Source organism: Calidris pugnax, unplaced genomic scaffold (assembly GCF_001431845.1).
Source record: "Calidris pugnax isolate Ruff unplaced genomic scaffold, ASM143184v1 scaffold24, whole genome shotgun sequence".
Classification (NCBI taxonomy): domain Eukaryota; kingdom Metazoa; phylum Chordata; class Aves; order Charadriiformes; family Scolopacidae; genus Calidris; species Calidris pugnax.
In genome coordinates this window covers 1,445,765-1,459,524 of record NW_015090922.1, presented here as the reverse complement: position 1 = coordinate 1,459,524, position 13,760 = coordinate 1,445,765, and the positions used below count along the sequence as shown (strand labels likewise).

Genomic DNA, 13,760 nt, shown 5'->3' with positions numbered 1-13,760 from the left:
ACGGGCATTCCAGAAAGTGCCACATGAAGTACCACAATGGCACTGGTCACTGTCCCTCAGGACCCACACGTGCACACAGAGGACAAGGCCATGTTGAATACCGACCTCCTCTGCTGCATCCTCTCCTCCTCCGGCACTCGGAACGAATAGCGGCGCTTGTTGTTGATGTTCCGAACCATTTGCTTCCGGCTGTTATCTGACGTCTCAGGAACCACCAGTTCATCGCCCTCTGAAACCAAGATAAATATGATGATGGTGGGACAAGTAATTAGCATTCATAGAATTCGAATGCAAAGATAATTTATCCTTCTGGACACCACCCACTTCCCATCAAACCTGAACAAATCTACCACTTACTAAATCCACTGTCTAAAACTATCTACTCTGTTGTATAGCAACAGAATTAACTCTTCTTCACACACAAGTTGCCACAATTGTGTTCTCAAAGTATCACTGATTTTGGACCTGTTGGAATGGGTCCAGCAGAGGTCTATGAAGATGCTCAGAGGGCTGGAGCCCCTCTGCTGTAAGGACAGGCTGAGAGAGTTGGGGTTGTTCAGCCTGGAGAAGAGAAGGCTCCAGGGAGACCTTAGAGCCCCTTCCAGCACCTTAAGGGTCTACAGGAAAGATGAGGAGGGACTCTTGATCAGGGAGGAGAGCCATAGGACAAGGGGGAACGGTTTTAAACTGAAAGAGGGGAGATTTAGATGAGATCTCAGGAAGAAATTCTTTCCTGTGCGGGTGATGAGACACTGGAACAGGTTGCCCAGAGAAGCTGTGGCTGCCCCATCCCTGGAGGGGGTCAAGGCCAGGCTGGATGGAGCTTTGAGCAACCTGGTCTGGTGGGAGGGGTCCCTGCCCAGGGCAGGGGGGTAGGAACTGGATGATCTTTAAGGTCCCTTCGAACCCAACCCATTCTATGATTCTATGATTCTACAATTAATTTTTTCCAACAAAACTTTTAGGTGGGCGGGAAAGGACCTCAATCCTCTATCTCTAACTGTCTTTGGCAGCTCTCACTGAAAATCACTACAACAGTCTTGTTCTGACAGACTCAATGCAAGACTCTCTTTCTTTCACTCCCTGCTCCAAAGAGCCTACTCCCGTTGAAATGTTTGACCACTGATGTATTTTGGTGCAGCTGTGGGAAAAGGGAAGATATTTTTTCCATATGTGGAGGTCTGGCCAATGCATCTTTAATAAAGACACGAAAAGTACAGCAGTGACAATCATACAATAAGAACATTACTGTGAATGAATGCTGCAGCTGCTCCGTCTTGTTTAATATATATGGAGACTAAATTTACACTTAATAAACTTGAACATACCCAACACCTACTGCTCACTGCCAAAACAGGTTTTGTAGGGAACTCAGATCCTTTCTTTAAGATCAACTGGAGATTTCATGACGTGTGGGATCTACAAGGAAGTAGCTTCAGGAAAAAAAATCACCTTGTAGACTTTTAAGAAGATACACCTGGAAGATATTTTTCTGTTTGACAACCTTTTCTGAAAGGCAGTGAGAAGCATTACTTACTTCTGGTCCTACGCTCTCCAGGTTTTTTTTCTCTTTTGCTCTGCTTTTAGTGTTCAACCTTCAATCTAACAGACTTAAAAATTCTTTATAAATTTGTCCACCATATTGCCCCTCTCTACCACTGTCATTCCTTTTGTACTAGTTTGCTAGCAATTTAAATGAACACTGAAACTCGGCCAGCAGCAGTCTATGTTTCAAGAGTGTTTATTTCCACTATTTTCAGAATAGTTCTTAGAAAAAGTATAGCTTTCGATTGCTAAAACAAAGCACATCCCCTCTTCACCTAAGAGGTTAAGCAAAAGGTTACAACAGTTACTTGGGAGGTTGCTTATGAAATGGGCTCTAAAAAGAAAAAAGGTCAAAACAACTCATAACAAAAGTAGAATTCTGAAGCTAAAACTATGGCACACAATTGTATGTGGCCCTTATAACAAGTTATGAATCCATTATATTCTATTACTCTCTGATCCTTGTGAAAGGCTTGTTTAGGTTAAGTATAATATTAATTTTAATCTAGTACTGCCAAGATCATTATTAAAGCCTTTAACTGTGCAGGTATTTTTAGAGAGCATTCTGGCAGGTGACTCCAGATTGGAAGGAGTGTTTAGTCATTCCATTTTCTATTTCCAGTCTTCATTCAAATCTTCATTGAATATTCAAAAGGAGAAAAAAAAGTTCAGAGTACCTGCATAGCAGGTATCATTGCAATCACTGTGGAATCTATAAACTTTAGCTTTCCCCCAAATTAACAAGCGAACATATGTTTGAGAGATCCCTTTCTACAATGCACAGATCCAGGCCAAAGAAAAATGCTCTTTCTAAACAAAAAATTTGCACGATGAAAATTGGCTTCTCTTTACTTACCTGCCATTTTGTTTTTGAAATATATTAATCTGACTGTCTCCAGGCCTAAAAGGTTTAGTGAGCCTTCTGTATTCAAGGGTCGTACCTGAAACAAGGAAAATCAGTCCTTGTAATAGTCATAACTCACATTTACATACTGCATCTTATTCTGAAAGCTCCAAGGGGAGTTATAAACTCTATAAAAGGAGCACTGTTAAGAGCCACCCAGGGAGCGGAGCGATGTGACCAGTCAGAGCAAAGCCTGCTCTGCAGAAAAACAGGGGGCTGGGAGGAGCAGTGTCTCCAGTAACACACACCTGCTCCTAAGAATGACAATTGTGAGTCAATAAAGCCACGAAGCAGAGTTGAAAACAGTTTTAGATTTTAAACTTCTGTTTGGAGAATGAGCACAGAGAGAGTTGCCTAAAATTCTACTTAAAGACATAGGCTTAACACCATTTCTCCCAGCATTTAAATAAACAGTCCCATTAGAAGTCTACTTCATAAAACAATTTGATTTTGTTTATGAGACACACAAAGCAATAAGTTGTGCTTTTGTTTTGTGTTCGTATAGTGTCACAGTCACACTTTGCAACTGGAGAAGAGAATACACAGACTGCTAAAGCCCACTGCTATTTGTGATTTGCAGCTTCAGAATGAAAGACATGTTTCACTCTCTGAGTCTGCAAATTGCAATTCTTTGTAATAAACTACCATACTTGAGTCTGATGTAGCAAATCCTGTGTGTTGAAAGCAGCTTCATTCATTAAAGGGGTGGTCTTGAGTCTAATATTAATCAAAGGACTAAATCCCATTCTGCTGTGTAGGAAAAAAATTCCCAAATTGTTTAATAACTCCAAGTTTGGACATCAAAAAGAGTAGAGGAAATTTTCTCTAAAAGACCAGATTCTTCTTCTCTCCTTAAGATGGTTAATAGCTGAGCATCTTGATCTTTGCATTATTTATCCTTACAGCATTGCCATGATATCCTGGTCTGCATCTGACATGGGAAATTGATATGCAGAGAGACTGAGTGTCTAACACAAGACCACAAGGACAATTTCTTGTAGTTCTGTGCCATTGGAACAGCTAAAGGAATTATGTTGACACTAATACAAAGCTGAAGTTAGTCTAAACTCTGGGGGGAAAGAAAAACAAACACTTTTCTTTTTTATTTCCAAATACAGCTGAGCAAACACCTCCCAAATACCAAGAAAGTGTCAGTTCTCAAAAACTTCTTCCTTTTGATAAGCGATCCAAACCTCACATCATCCTGGTTTTAATATTGGTACTGGTTGAACCAAAATGTTCTGACCGTGTCTGTCTACAATGTTCTCAAGCAGCAGAAGACATGATTTTTGAAGGCCTGTTTAATTATCTTAACATCCATCATCTTCTGGCAATAACACAGATGCAATCAGCCCCAATGAAGCTATATGCCATTAATAGGAAGAAACTGCTCTCTACAGCAACATCAGTAAGTCTAACGTACTCATATTCTCCAGATTGACCATCTAACATATTCTTTAACTGATATGGAAAACGCAAGTTACCTTTTTGAGAGGAATAGTTTGAATCCACTCCATGGAGTTGACGTCAAAGATATCAATCGCGTTTTCACTGTACACAGAGAGGTATGGTGCATTATAACCTGGGGGGGAAGGATCAGATATAGAGTCACGTGCTTGTAGACAGGGCTCAAAATATACTATTTCTTATGTTTAACCATAGTTATTACAAAAAACCCTCACCCCACAATATGACAACAATTCTTGCAAAATGTGTTTTAACTCGAAAAAGGCCAAGAAATTTATTCTGAAGGCAAACCATCACAACCACCAAAACCCCTAAAATCTCCATGACTTTTAACTTTGCAGAACCAAACTCCTTTTTGAACTTCAAGGGATTACAGTTTCTTCTGCCAAACAGTGATGTGGTTCAAAGTTTTTTTCTTCTAAAAGCCCTGTTTTTAAGAGCTCCTGTTTTGTCAATGACGTGGTAGGAAAATATATTGTTGTTATTTAATAACTGTCATTTGAATGAACTGAGCTTTTAGTCTTTGGACTATACTAAATGAGCTTCAGCTGGAACTAAGCACCATGACACAGTCATAAAAATCTCCACGTTCCCTTCTAGCTTTAATTTTCTTCTCTTATTTTGTGAACTGTAAAGAGAACTCTCGTGCTACTGATCTGGCACGTTTCCCCAGGATTAAATTTGTTACACTGAGACCACTTTTAGAGAAGAATTCAGCATTTCATGTCAGCAACAAGATGGCCATGGTCGGCCGAGACTAACAAGAGCATCCAATTTGTGTTTAAATGCAACAGGTTTTGCTATAAAATATACCTCCATTCTGAATCGGAATAACATCCAGTCACTACAGTTAAAGCAATCAAAAACCTTCCATAACTATCAATGACCACTATAGACGAACTGTATGTGAAAAGACTTTTTTTTCAATCTATCTCAAAATCTTTTGATTCATTCATTCTCTGAGTCCATTGCAATAACCACACTCTTGCCTTGAAAACCACAAAAGAGACACACAGCCTGTAAAAGCTGCTCCTTCCACATTCAGAAGGGCTCTACTCAACCAAGGTGAACCTTTTCTCTCCTCTGCAACGTGACTGTACTGCTGTCACAGCAGGGCAAGGCAGCAGATAACTTTAAAAACAAACATAAGACTGGGCTCATTCACAGATACTCTAAGTTAAAAATTAGCCAATCTTTATCTCCAGTCAGAAGGACATTAAAATGAAGACGATGGGCATTGCAAGTTCTTTTTCCATCCACAAAGATAAACCCCTAGATTTGAAAAAATGTGCAATAAATGTTTAACAGAGCTCTTGCTGGAAACCAAAATCTTGGAAAATTACAGTATTTTTCCCTTAAGGTTGTGAAATATATTTTCTATACTGCCTGCCATACATTGCATTTTGGAAGGGAAGTGGGAGATGGGGCTGGGGGAATTAAAAACTGGTATTTTAAAAAAGCAAACAGAGCAGATGAATAAGAAGAGTGTCAATAAAAATCATAGAATCACAGAACGGTTGGAGTTGGAAGAGACCTTAAAGGTCAGGTCATTGAGTTCCAATCCCATGCCATGGGCAGGGACACCTCCCACCAGACCAGGTTGCTCCAAGCCCCATCCAGCCTGGCCTTGAACCCCTCCAGGGATGGGGCAGCCACAGCTTCTCTGGGCAACCTGTTCCAGTGTCTCACCTCCCTCACAGGGACGAATTTCTTCCTGAAAAACTGCAGAGGAAAGAATGAAGAAGGAAAGAAAATAAAAATCCAGTAAGTAGGAATAAATAGCACTGGAGAAAAGGAAGTCAAAAGTACCAGATCCTGATGACTGAACATCAAGAAAGCTTGAATCACAACACCGAGCCAAATCAAATGAAATTGTAAGATTTTAAAGAACAACAGTCTAGCATCAGTGGTGGTGAATGCACAAAGGTCTCAGGACCTGATACTTTTGGCTGTGAGACCTTGCTGTGTATTTAGCAATGGGAAATCAGAGCTAGAAATCCTGACCCATGATTCCTCTTCGTGCTACAGAGTTGTCAAAACTAGAGTAAGTGTGATCCTTTACTTGTCAGGTACTTATCCTCAAACTTCCCTTCCTGTGGACACTAAACCTAGCAGAGATGGCTTCAATGTGTAACAGCAAGGACCCTGAAACACAGGGCAACTTACAGCAAGACGATGGAGTGGCGGGCCACATCAGTTCCTGCTGGCGAGATCTTCGGCCCTGGCAGTCAACGTAAACCCCTACGCTGCTAAAACACAGCAGGTATTCTTTACTTGAGATTTCGACTGCACAGATGGCATCGGTTGGCTGCTGTGCGATGAACGAGAGCGTGTGGTCGTCTGGATGGAGCAGACTGTACGGGGCACCCTCTCCGTGAAGCGGGTATTTTAAGAAACCCGACTGGTAGCCCACACAGAGACGGTCACTGAAGATCGACATCCACTGGACGTTCCCCTGGACTTGGATCTCCTTGATCTTTTTGTGACGTGTCTTACTCTGATTTAGTTCGTAACAGAGGACCTGCCTTTTCATGGCTACGCACAGGCACGTCAGAGCTCCGTGGCGCACGTGTCCGGACACGATTGACTGGCAGCCTTTTGTCTCTGCCAGTTTATAAAACTCCGTCTCCCTTCCATCCAGGGCAGCCATGGGGAAAAGCCGCACGTGACGGTTTCGGCCTGAGATTACGGCAACGAGCTGTTCGCTCGGGATAAGCTCGATCTGATGAACCTTCTTATTGTCACCAACACGGATAATCTCTAAAAAACAAAACCAAACCCCCACAAATCCAAGTAAATCATGTGGAAGTGTGAATTGATGAAAACATACATATTTGTAAAGATAAACCATGAAGTAAACCCACAAAATTCCCTTTGTTGCTTCCCTGAGATATTTAAAAGTACAGAATCAAAACTTGTATTTCAATAATACCAGATGTGGCAATGCTGGACAGACCTTTTCCTCACCAGAAAAAGGGAGGAGCAGATCCGATGCAGTAGCAACCACTGTATTATTTCTGTATTCACTTATAAAATCAGGTTATAGCCCCAAAACTACTGAATAAAGGAAAACCCTCAAAGAACTGAAGCAGACAATTAAACACATGGCTTGCTAAATCGGCTTGGGGATCTGTCATTACATCTATTTACAAATCAAAGAACTGAAGCAGACAATTAAACACATCGCTTGTGAATCAGCTTGGGCATCTGTCATTACATCTATTTACAATACTGAACATAAATTTTAGTTTCTAATACCAAGAAGGAAGTTACAAAAAAAGACTGAACCAGGCTCCTTATTGAGATGCACAGCAGGAGAAGAGGATAAACTGGTAACAAACCAAAATGGGGGAGATTCCAACTGGATATACAAAGAAAACATTAAATTGAGAGAATAATTACACTTCGCAACAGGCAGCTCAGAGAGACTGTGGAACCTCCATCCTTGAGGGTTTTGAAGACCCAACTGGACACTAATTACACTTCGCAACAGGCAGCTCAGAGACTGTGGAACCTCCATCCTTGGGGGTTTTCAAGACCCAACAGGACAAAGTCCTGAACAACCCGGTCTAAATTGAGTAGTAACCCTACTTCAAATCAGGGAACAAAACCTTCACAGCTGCAATCCAGATGTTAAATCTTTTTTAGAGGAAAGGACACCCAAACCAGAAAGCACACAGAGCATGTTCTTGATTATCAGCTCTCACATGGGGCTATCCAGCTGATAATGTAGTAAAGTGAGAAAAATTAAACCAAAGGACATTGAACAAGAAAAAAAGGTTTCAAAATCACTTTCTGATTATTTAATATTAACAAAATTATTACCAGTTCCCAATCTCTTACCATCTTTGGTGACATGCACAACAAATAACCCTTCTTCATTCCCCAAAGCTATTCTTTCATGGTCTAGGATATTGAGGAAAAAGAAAAAGAAGACATTTTTCTTTAGAAATACTTCTTCAACAACACTGATAATTCTAATTAACAGAGACAATTTTTTAATATCTTGAAATAAACAGATAAAAAGCCAAATCCAACATATTCATGTGACAAAAAACCATTGATAACCTCCCAACATTCAAATTTCTGAAAAAAATAAGCCTTTTCTACTGATAGTAGAAATAATACCAAGAAACAGAATTTTTAACAAAGCATTCAGAGCACTTAAGCGCACTACCAACTTTGGAATAACCATAATATCCCATTTACATAATTTAAATAATCCAAGTTTAACATATTTTACGCACTAGGATTTCAAATGACTACATTTATTCTCTGCTTTTACATTTTCTCTCTGGTCCCACAACCAGATTTTGTGAAGTCAGTTATTTACTATATAGTCTATCCCATAGTGCTAATTTTGCACAGTTAAGGAATGATGTTTACAGAATACAAAAGAGTAATGTCCAATCCTCAGTCAAATTATTCATAATTATGAATATGTGTAAATAGGAGGACAAATCTGACAGAAGTACTGGGTGGTGAATCCTCTTAAACCCATACACATTTCTGTCCAGGATAAAAACACTACGTATTACTCTATTCAGTAGATAACACCATTTAAGAGAAGAGAGTGTTTTTAGGATACCCATATTTCTTAGAGTTACCTTCTGATCCATTCCATACCTATGATTGCTGCTGACTGTGTGGTTTTGATGAGGGGTAAGGTGCTGTCATAAGCTTCTTTGGGAACATAGACTGAGCGGTCTTTGAGTTTGTTCTTCTTCAAGATCCTGTGCAGTTCGTTCAGCACTCCCACCCACTTGCTTTTTTCATTCTCACCGTCCGCTAGAATCAGGATCGAACATTTATTACTGGACGCAGAGAGCTGGGATGCTGTGACCTGGAAAATTTTGAAACAGACATTTGAAGTCATAAGCAATACAAAATATAATCGTGAGAATTTTTACAAGGATATCAGGTGCCTGTGTCCTTTTAATTAGCTGTCTGAACTAAGAATGCAAAAAATTTAGCCTTAGTTAGTAGAAAACACTCTATCCTCACACCACCAGAAATACCTGTAGATGTGACTAACTCAGCAAAGAACAGAGAAAACTTTGGGTTTATTCTAAATACTTTCATATTTATTCTATTATTCCGAAATGTCTGCCCTTAATAAGGTAGTCATCTGTTTCTCACAGCAATTTTGTAATGAAAAGCATTTCTTACAAAGTATTCTGTATTATTTTTTTTTAAGACCAACAGTTTCCATTAATAATTTCATGAAATAGGAATAGTCTTTATTGAAGAATGATCTATGAACCTTTTCATGTATTTGGTAGAGTTATACAGATAAAAACGAAAGCCCCTTTTGTAGGTTTATCTCCTCTCAGCATGCAGAGTGATGCACGGTCTGAAAGCCAGAAAAACAAGGAGTGAAATACAGTGGTGTAGTAAAGAAATGATAGGAGAATTAATAAGACACCAAAGATATTTAATTGAGGTCAAAACCTTAATAGAATATCTCGTAAAAATAAGATGAACAAGACACCAAAGATATTTAATTGAGGTCAAAGCCTTAATAGAATTATCTCGTAAAAATAAGACGAATATTAGAAAAAGCCAATGATGGCCAATGATGATATCAGGTAATAGACATAAATTCTGAGGAGCATTTTACACTAGATTTCTATACTGACTACCTGATGAATGGGAATTTTCAGAGACCCAATGCTTGTATACAAAGAAAATACAGAAAATAAAGGCTTCAGGAAAAAACACCACAAATTAAATTGTAGAGCAGAAGGCAAGAAGAACAGAAGAATTTCAAATGACTAACAGGAGGTTGAGAAAAGTACGTTTTATCATGAAGTCCAAAAAGCCATGTAAATGGGAGATGAGAACTGGTCTAAATGTGCCAGTGCTATTTTTACCACAAAAATGATATATGTACAGATCCTTACGCATTGCTGCTGCTGCCATGGATACCACATGGCCAGGACTTGTCAAGGAAATAAAATAAGAGCAAGCTGTGAGTGAACACACACCATACATCACGCTGTGAAACCCTGTACTGCTGGGTTACTGGGTTCAAGACATAATACTTACCCTAAAGATACAGGGGATATCTTTTCGATTTGCATGGATGACATCTGAGGCCAAGACAGAACTCACTGAGAATTCTTCATCCCTTATGGAGACCACAAACATAATTGGAAAAGAGTTAAAGAGTAAAAACTGCCTGGTTGGGTTTATATTTCCATAGTACCAATAGTCCTCTTTTGTGAAGGACACAACAGGACAGCACTGAGGGCTAATTTTTAAAATTATCCTCTCATCTGCAGATGAAACTCACAATTGCAATGTTGCATAATTAACTGCTGGCAAATGTTGATGGAGATAAATCTATTCAGAGTATCTGGGGTTTGTCTGTTTAAATTGAAACCTTTTTTTTTAAAAATAAACAAACATAATCAAACTTAAGTGTGGACCAAGAACACCTCTCCAACTCTTCCATAAAAATCCAAACTCACCAGAAGCTATAAAGTACAGCTGTTTGAGGCTCCCTGGATAAACTAACCTAGTTCAGAGATGAGCTGTACTTAGTTGGTATGTTAAATGTCCTCAGCCTTCAGTGAAGTTGGTATTATTTCAGTAATACCGGGAACAAACTATTTAGACCTTCTGAATCAAAAATTGTATTAGTTTTATCTCGTAACAGTTTTGGCTATCTTTCAAAACTCTATTCAACCCCAGAAGAATGTATTTTTCCTTCTTTATTCATTCCAGATCTTTACACAGCTGAACAGATGCATTTTGGCACATGATGTAGTAACGGGAGTTTAAATTGCCACATAGAACACACAAGTAGAGTTCAGGCTAATGGCAAACACTGCTTTTTTCCAGAAAATTAGAGGCTCTTAATATGGATTACAGTGTTTCATAAAAGCTCTGGATTTTGCTTACTGATTTCACAAAAAGGAAAAGCAGAAAAAACCTCCCAGTGCCTCTGAAAAGCTCCCACATGGCACCAAAGAGCTTACCTCATGTCTATGACCTGACTCACTACCACGCTGGGCTGGGACGCTTTGCCTTCTGCTACATCGTACAGGAAGAGTTTGAAATCACAGATGACTGCCAGTGCCCTCTGCCAACCTTTCTTTACTCCAGCTGGTTTGGGCACCTTTAAGCAAGATAAAATCCAATCAACTCTCTGCACGTTTTGTATGTGATCAAAAATAAAGGCTATTCAAGACCGACTCAAAGAACAACGGGCAACAGAGATGGAGAGAGAATTACAGTTGAAAATATTGAGCTGCTTTGTGAAGATTTAGATCTTAGTTTCCAAACTGTTACTTTAAGGTATAATTTAATCCATTCCACTCCAACACCCCAATTAGAGTTTAATTCCACCTCCGGAAAACAACAAATTTAATCTAAGTGCCCCAAGTGCAGGTACCTGATACTTACTCGGACATGGCCTTCATAAGCTGTTCCTATGCCTTTCTGGGGATCTATTCCCAAAGGTCCCTTCGTCTGTTCGGGAGGGATTGGACACACTGCAGGAGCCTTGTCTGCACAGGTCACGTGGCAAGAGAATCCACACACTTGTGAGGAGGAGAAGAAACAAAAAGATTTGATGGTTATTACTTGTGCAACGCAAAAGCTATGATAGCAACAGTGACATTTATAAAGGAATCTTCTCCTTTTTTTGACCAACAATGGAATAGTTTCACTGAACTTTCCTACACCAAAACAGAAATACAAGTGTGCACAGCAGCAGTTTGTGCTTTTATCTGCTTTAAATTCGGATTCTCTCATTTCCAGAGGTGTATGGATACACAGTCTGGTTTCATTCAGGTAAGAAAGACCCTAATCAGAAGATCATACTGAGATAATCTCTATGATTTCCTCTAGGCCCAACTCCACTAGTAAAAAAATAAGCTCTTCTAAATGATGAGTGTCATTCTGTGTACATACAAACCTACAATAAATTACTTCTGGAAAGCAGCAAAACTGGTACTGAATGGCAAAGCTATAAATCTTGCTCCGAGTCAGAACGCAAAGCGTTGACTTGACCACTGACTGTGGCCCTACTTCCTATTTTAAGCAAACTGAACTAAGCTCTTCTACCACCAACTGGAAGAAGTGTGTCTCCAGGTAACCTGTTACATGAGATGTTCAGAGTGTTTGGCTTCTTCTGCTAAAAGACTGAAGCATGAGAATATATTCTGTTATTCAAAATATAAATATGTTTCTTGCATTATCATTCCACACCATTCACTGTACAATTTGCATCTCTAAGAACTTCAGTTCACATTTCCTGCTTTCACAAGCGCTTACCTTCACAAGTACAGCCCTGTCGTATTAAACCCACCATCAGAGAGGTGCACTGATTGCATTTTGTTGGGGTATTAAATGATTTCACTACAAACTGGTGGGCTTTAGGCTGTGAAACAAGCAGACAAAGATGTTAATACCTGTAACACTTCTGAAGAACGGTTATTTTTTTCACACATATAAGAGCAAATAAAGTAGCTTATTTGTTTTTGCTGAAATGAGACATGAGCTCCTAACATAAGGACTGAAAAAAATTCCTTGTCAGTGCTTGTTACTCATAATTAAATCCATCCTCTGTAAATGAAACCATGGAAACCAGATCTTGTCTCAGAACATGTGTTTGCTTCCATTGCAGATAGGAAAGTTGCCAAAATTATTCCATTAGACTCTAGAAGTTGAATGTGTGTATGTACGTGCTTGGTGGGCACCTGGGGGCCAGACAAGGTCAACCTACCACAGTGGTTTCTAAGCTGCAAATTCAATGCTTCTCTGTAAGAATTGTTGCCTTTGTTTAAAGAAAAATACTAGGCTTTTTCCAAAATTCTAATTTTTATGCCGGAAAGCATGACAGAGTTCAGTTTTACAGTGTCAGGCACATGCAATTTCAAAAAACCATTTTAAAAGCAAGAGTATAGATGATGTTGATTTTGAAAGGGCCTCTCTTCTTGTTAGTTCTCGGGAACACAGACCACATGAGTAGGTGTTTTAGTTCCCTCTCGCCCCTCAAGGATGGCAGTGCTGATACTATGATAGCAAGGCTAAAGGACTATGTAATGTGGTCATATGACATGATTCATGGAAGGCCTTGTATAAAATCCAAGAAGCTGCTTTGTTTTTCTAAAAAACTCCCAGTGAAGTAACACTAAAGCCCATCTAAATCCATTGGTAGGTGGAGAAAGGATACAGCACAGGGTGAGCACAAAGGCTCTAAAAAAAACCTGTGATCTCAAGTAAGACAACTCTGCAAACTACCTTAATGAGTGGGTATATTAAAATTTTACTCACTTTCCTGCTTTTCACAGCATAAGATGTCACACCTAAGGACTCAAACTTCATCCATATTTAATGACAGTTTTACTCTTACAATGGAAGCTTTCTGTGTATAGATGGATGTCTTTCTTTGAAACAATACTCAGCTTTAATAACTGATGCAGTCATAAAGTAAGAAAGTTCTTTAGGGAACATAATAAATTAGAAAGCAATATTCATGACTTACTGATCAAAACATTTGCAAAAATGAAATGATGTGCACAGTAAAATGTTTCACAGTAAAATGATTCCAAGTGCACTCGCAGCATTTTTTAAATCTACTAATATCTAGACCTACTTGGATCTACTGAGATCTACTACAATGTTGCAACAGAACAGTCTGCTTAAACTTTTTGGCTTTCCTTTACACAAATGAAGTTTTTTGCTATTTTGCAATTTATTGAAGCAGAGAAACAGATCTATTAGAAAAACTTACTTCCTTCATTGATCAGTTGCAGAAAAACTGCCATTTTAAAAAAAATACAGAAGATTCCTAAGCCATTGAGGCACTTCTGGTACTTCGGTAAGATTTTTC

At 39.1% G+C, this 13,760-nt stretch overlaps 1 protein-coding gene across 1 annotated transcript in view; it reads right to left on the bottom strand.

Moving 5' to 3' along the window:
• Window positions 1-13,760, bottom strand: part of CDC42BPA (CDC42 binding protein kinase alpha (DMPK-like)) — a 187,585-nt gene that overhangs the window by 15,844 nt on the left and 157,981 nt on the right. The window contains exons 26-35 of the mRNA XM_014950818.1: window positions 12,200-12,305; window positions 11,327-11,463; window positions 10,900-11,039; window positions 9,965-10,046; window positions 8,543-8,759; window positions 7,760-7,822; window positions 6,083-6,676; window positions 3,934-4,031; window positions 2,402-2,486; window positions 106-229 (exon numbers count right to left, since the gene is read on the bottom strand). Of these exons, the coding sequence (XP_014806304.1) occupies window positions 106-229; window positions 2,402-2,486; window positions 3,934-4,031; window positions 6,083-6,676; window positions 7,760-7,822; window positions 8,543-8,759; window positions 9,965-10,046; window positions 10,900-11,039; window positions 11,327-11,463; window positions 12,200-12,305 (1,646 nt within the window). The remainder of the gene's footprint in view (window positions 1-105; window positions 230-2,401; window positions 2,487-3,933; window positions 4,032-6,082; window positions 6,677-7,759; window positions 7,823-8,542; window positions 8,760-9,964; window positions 10,047-10,899; window positions 11,040-11,326; window positions 11,464-12,199; window positions 12,306-13,760) is intronic.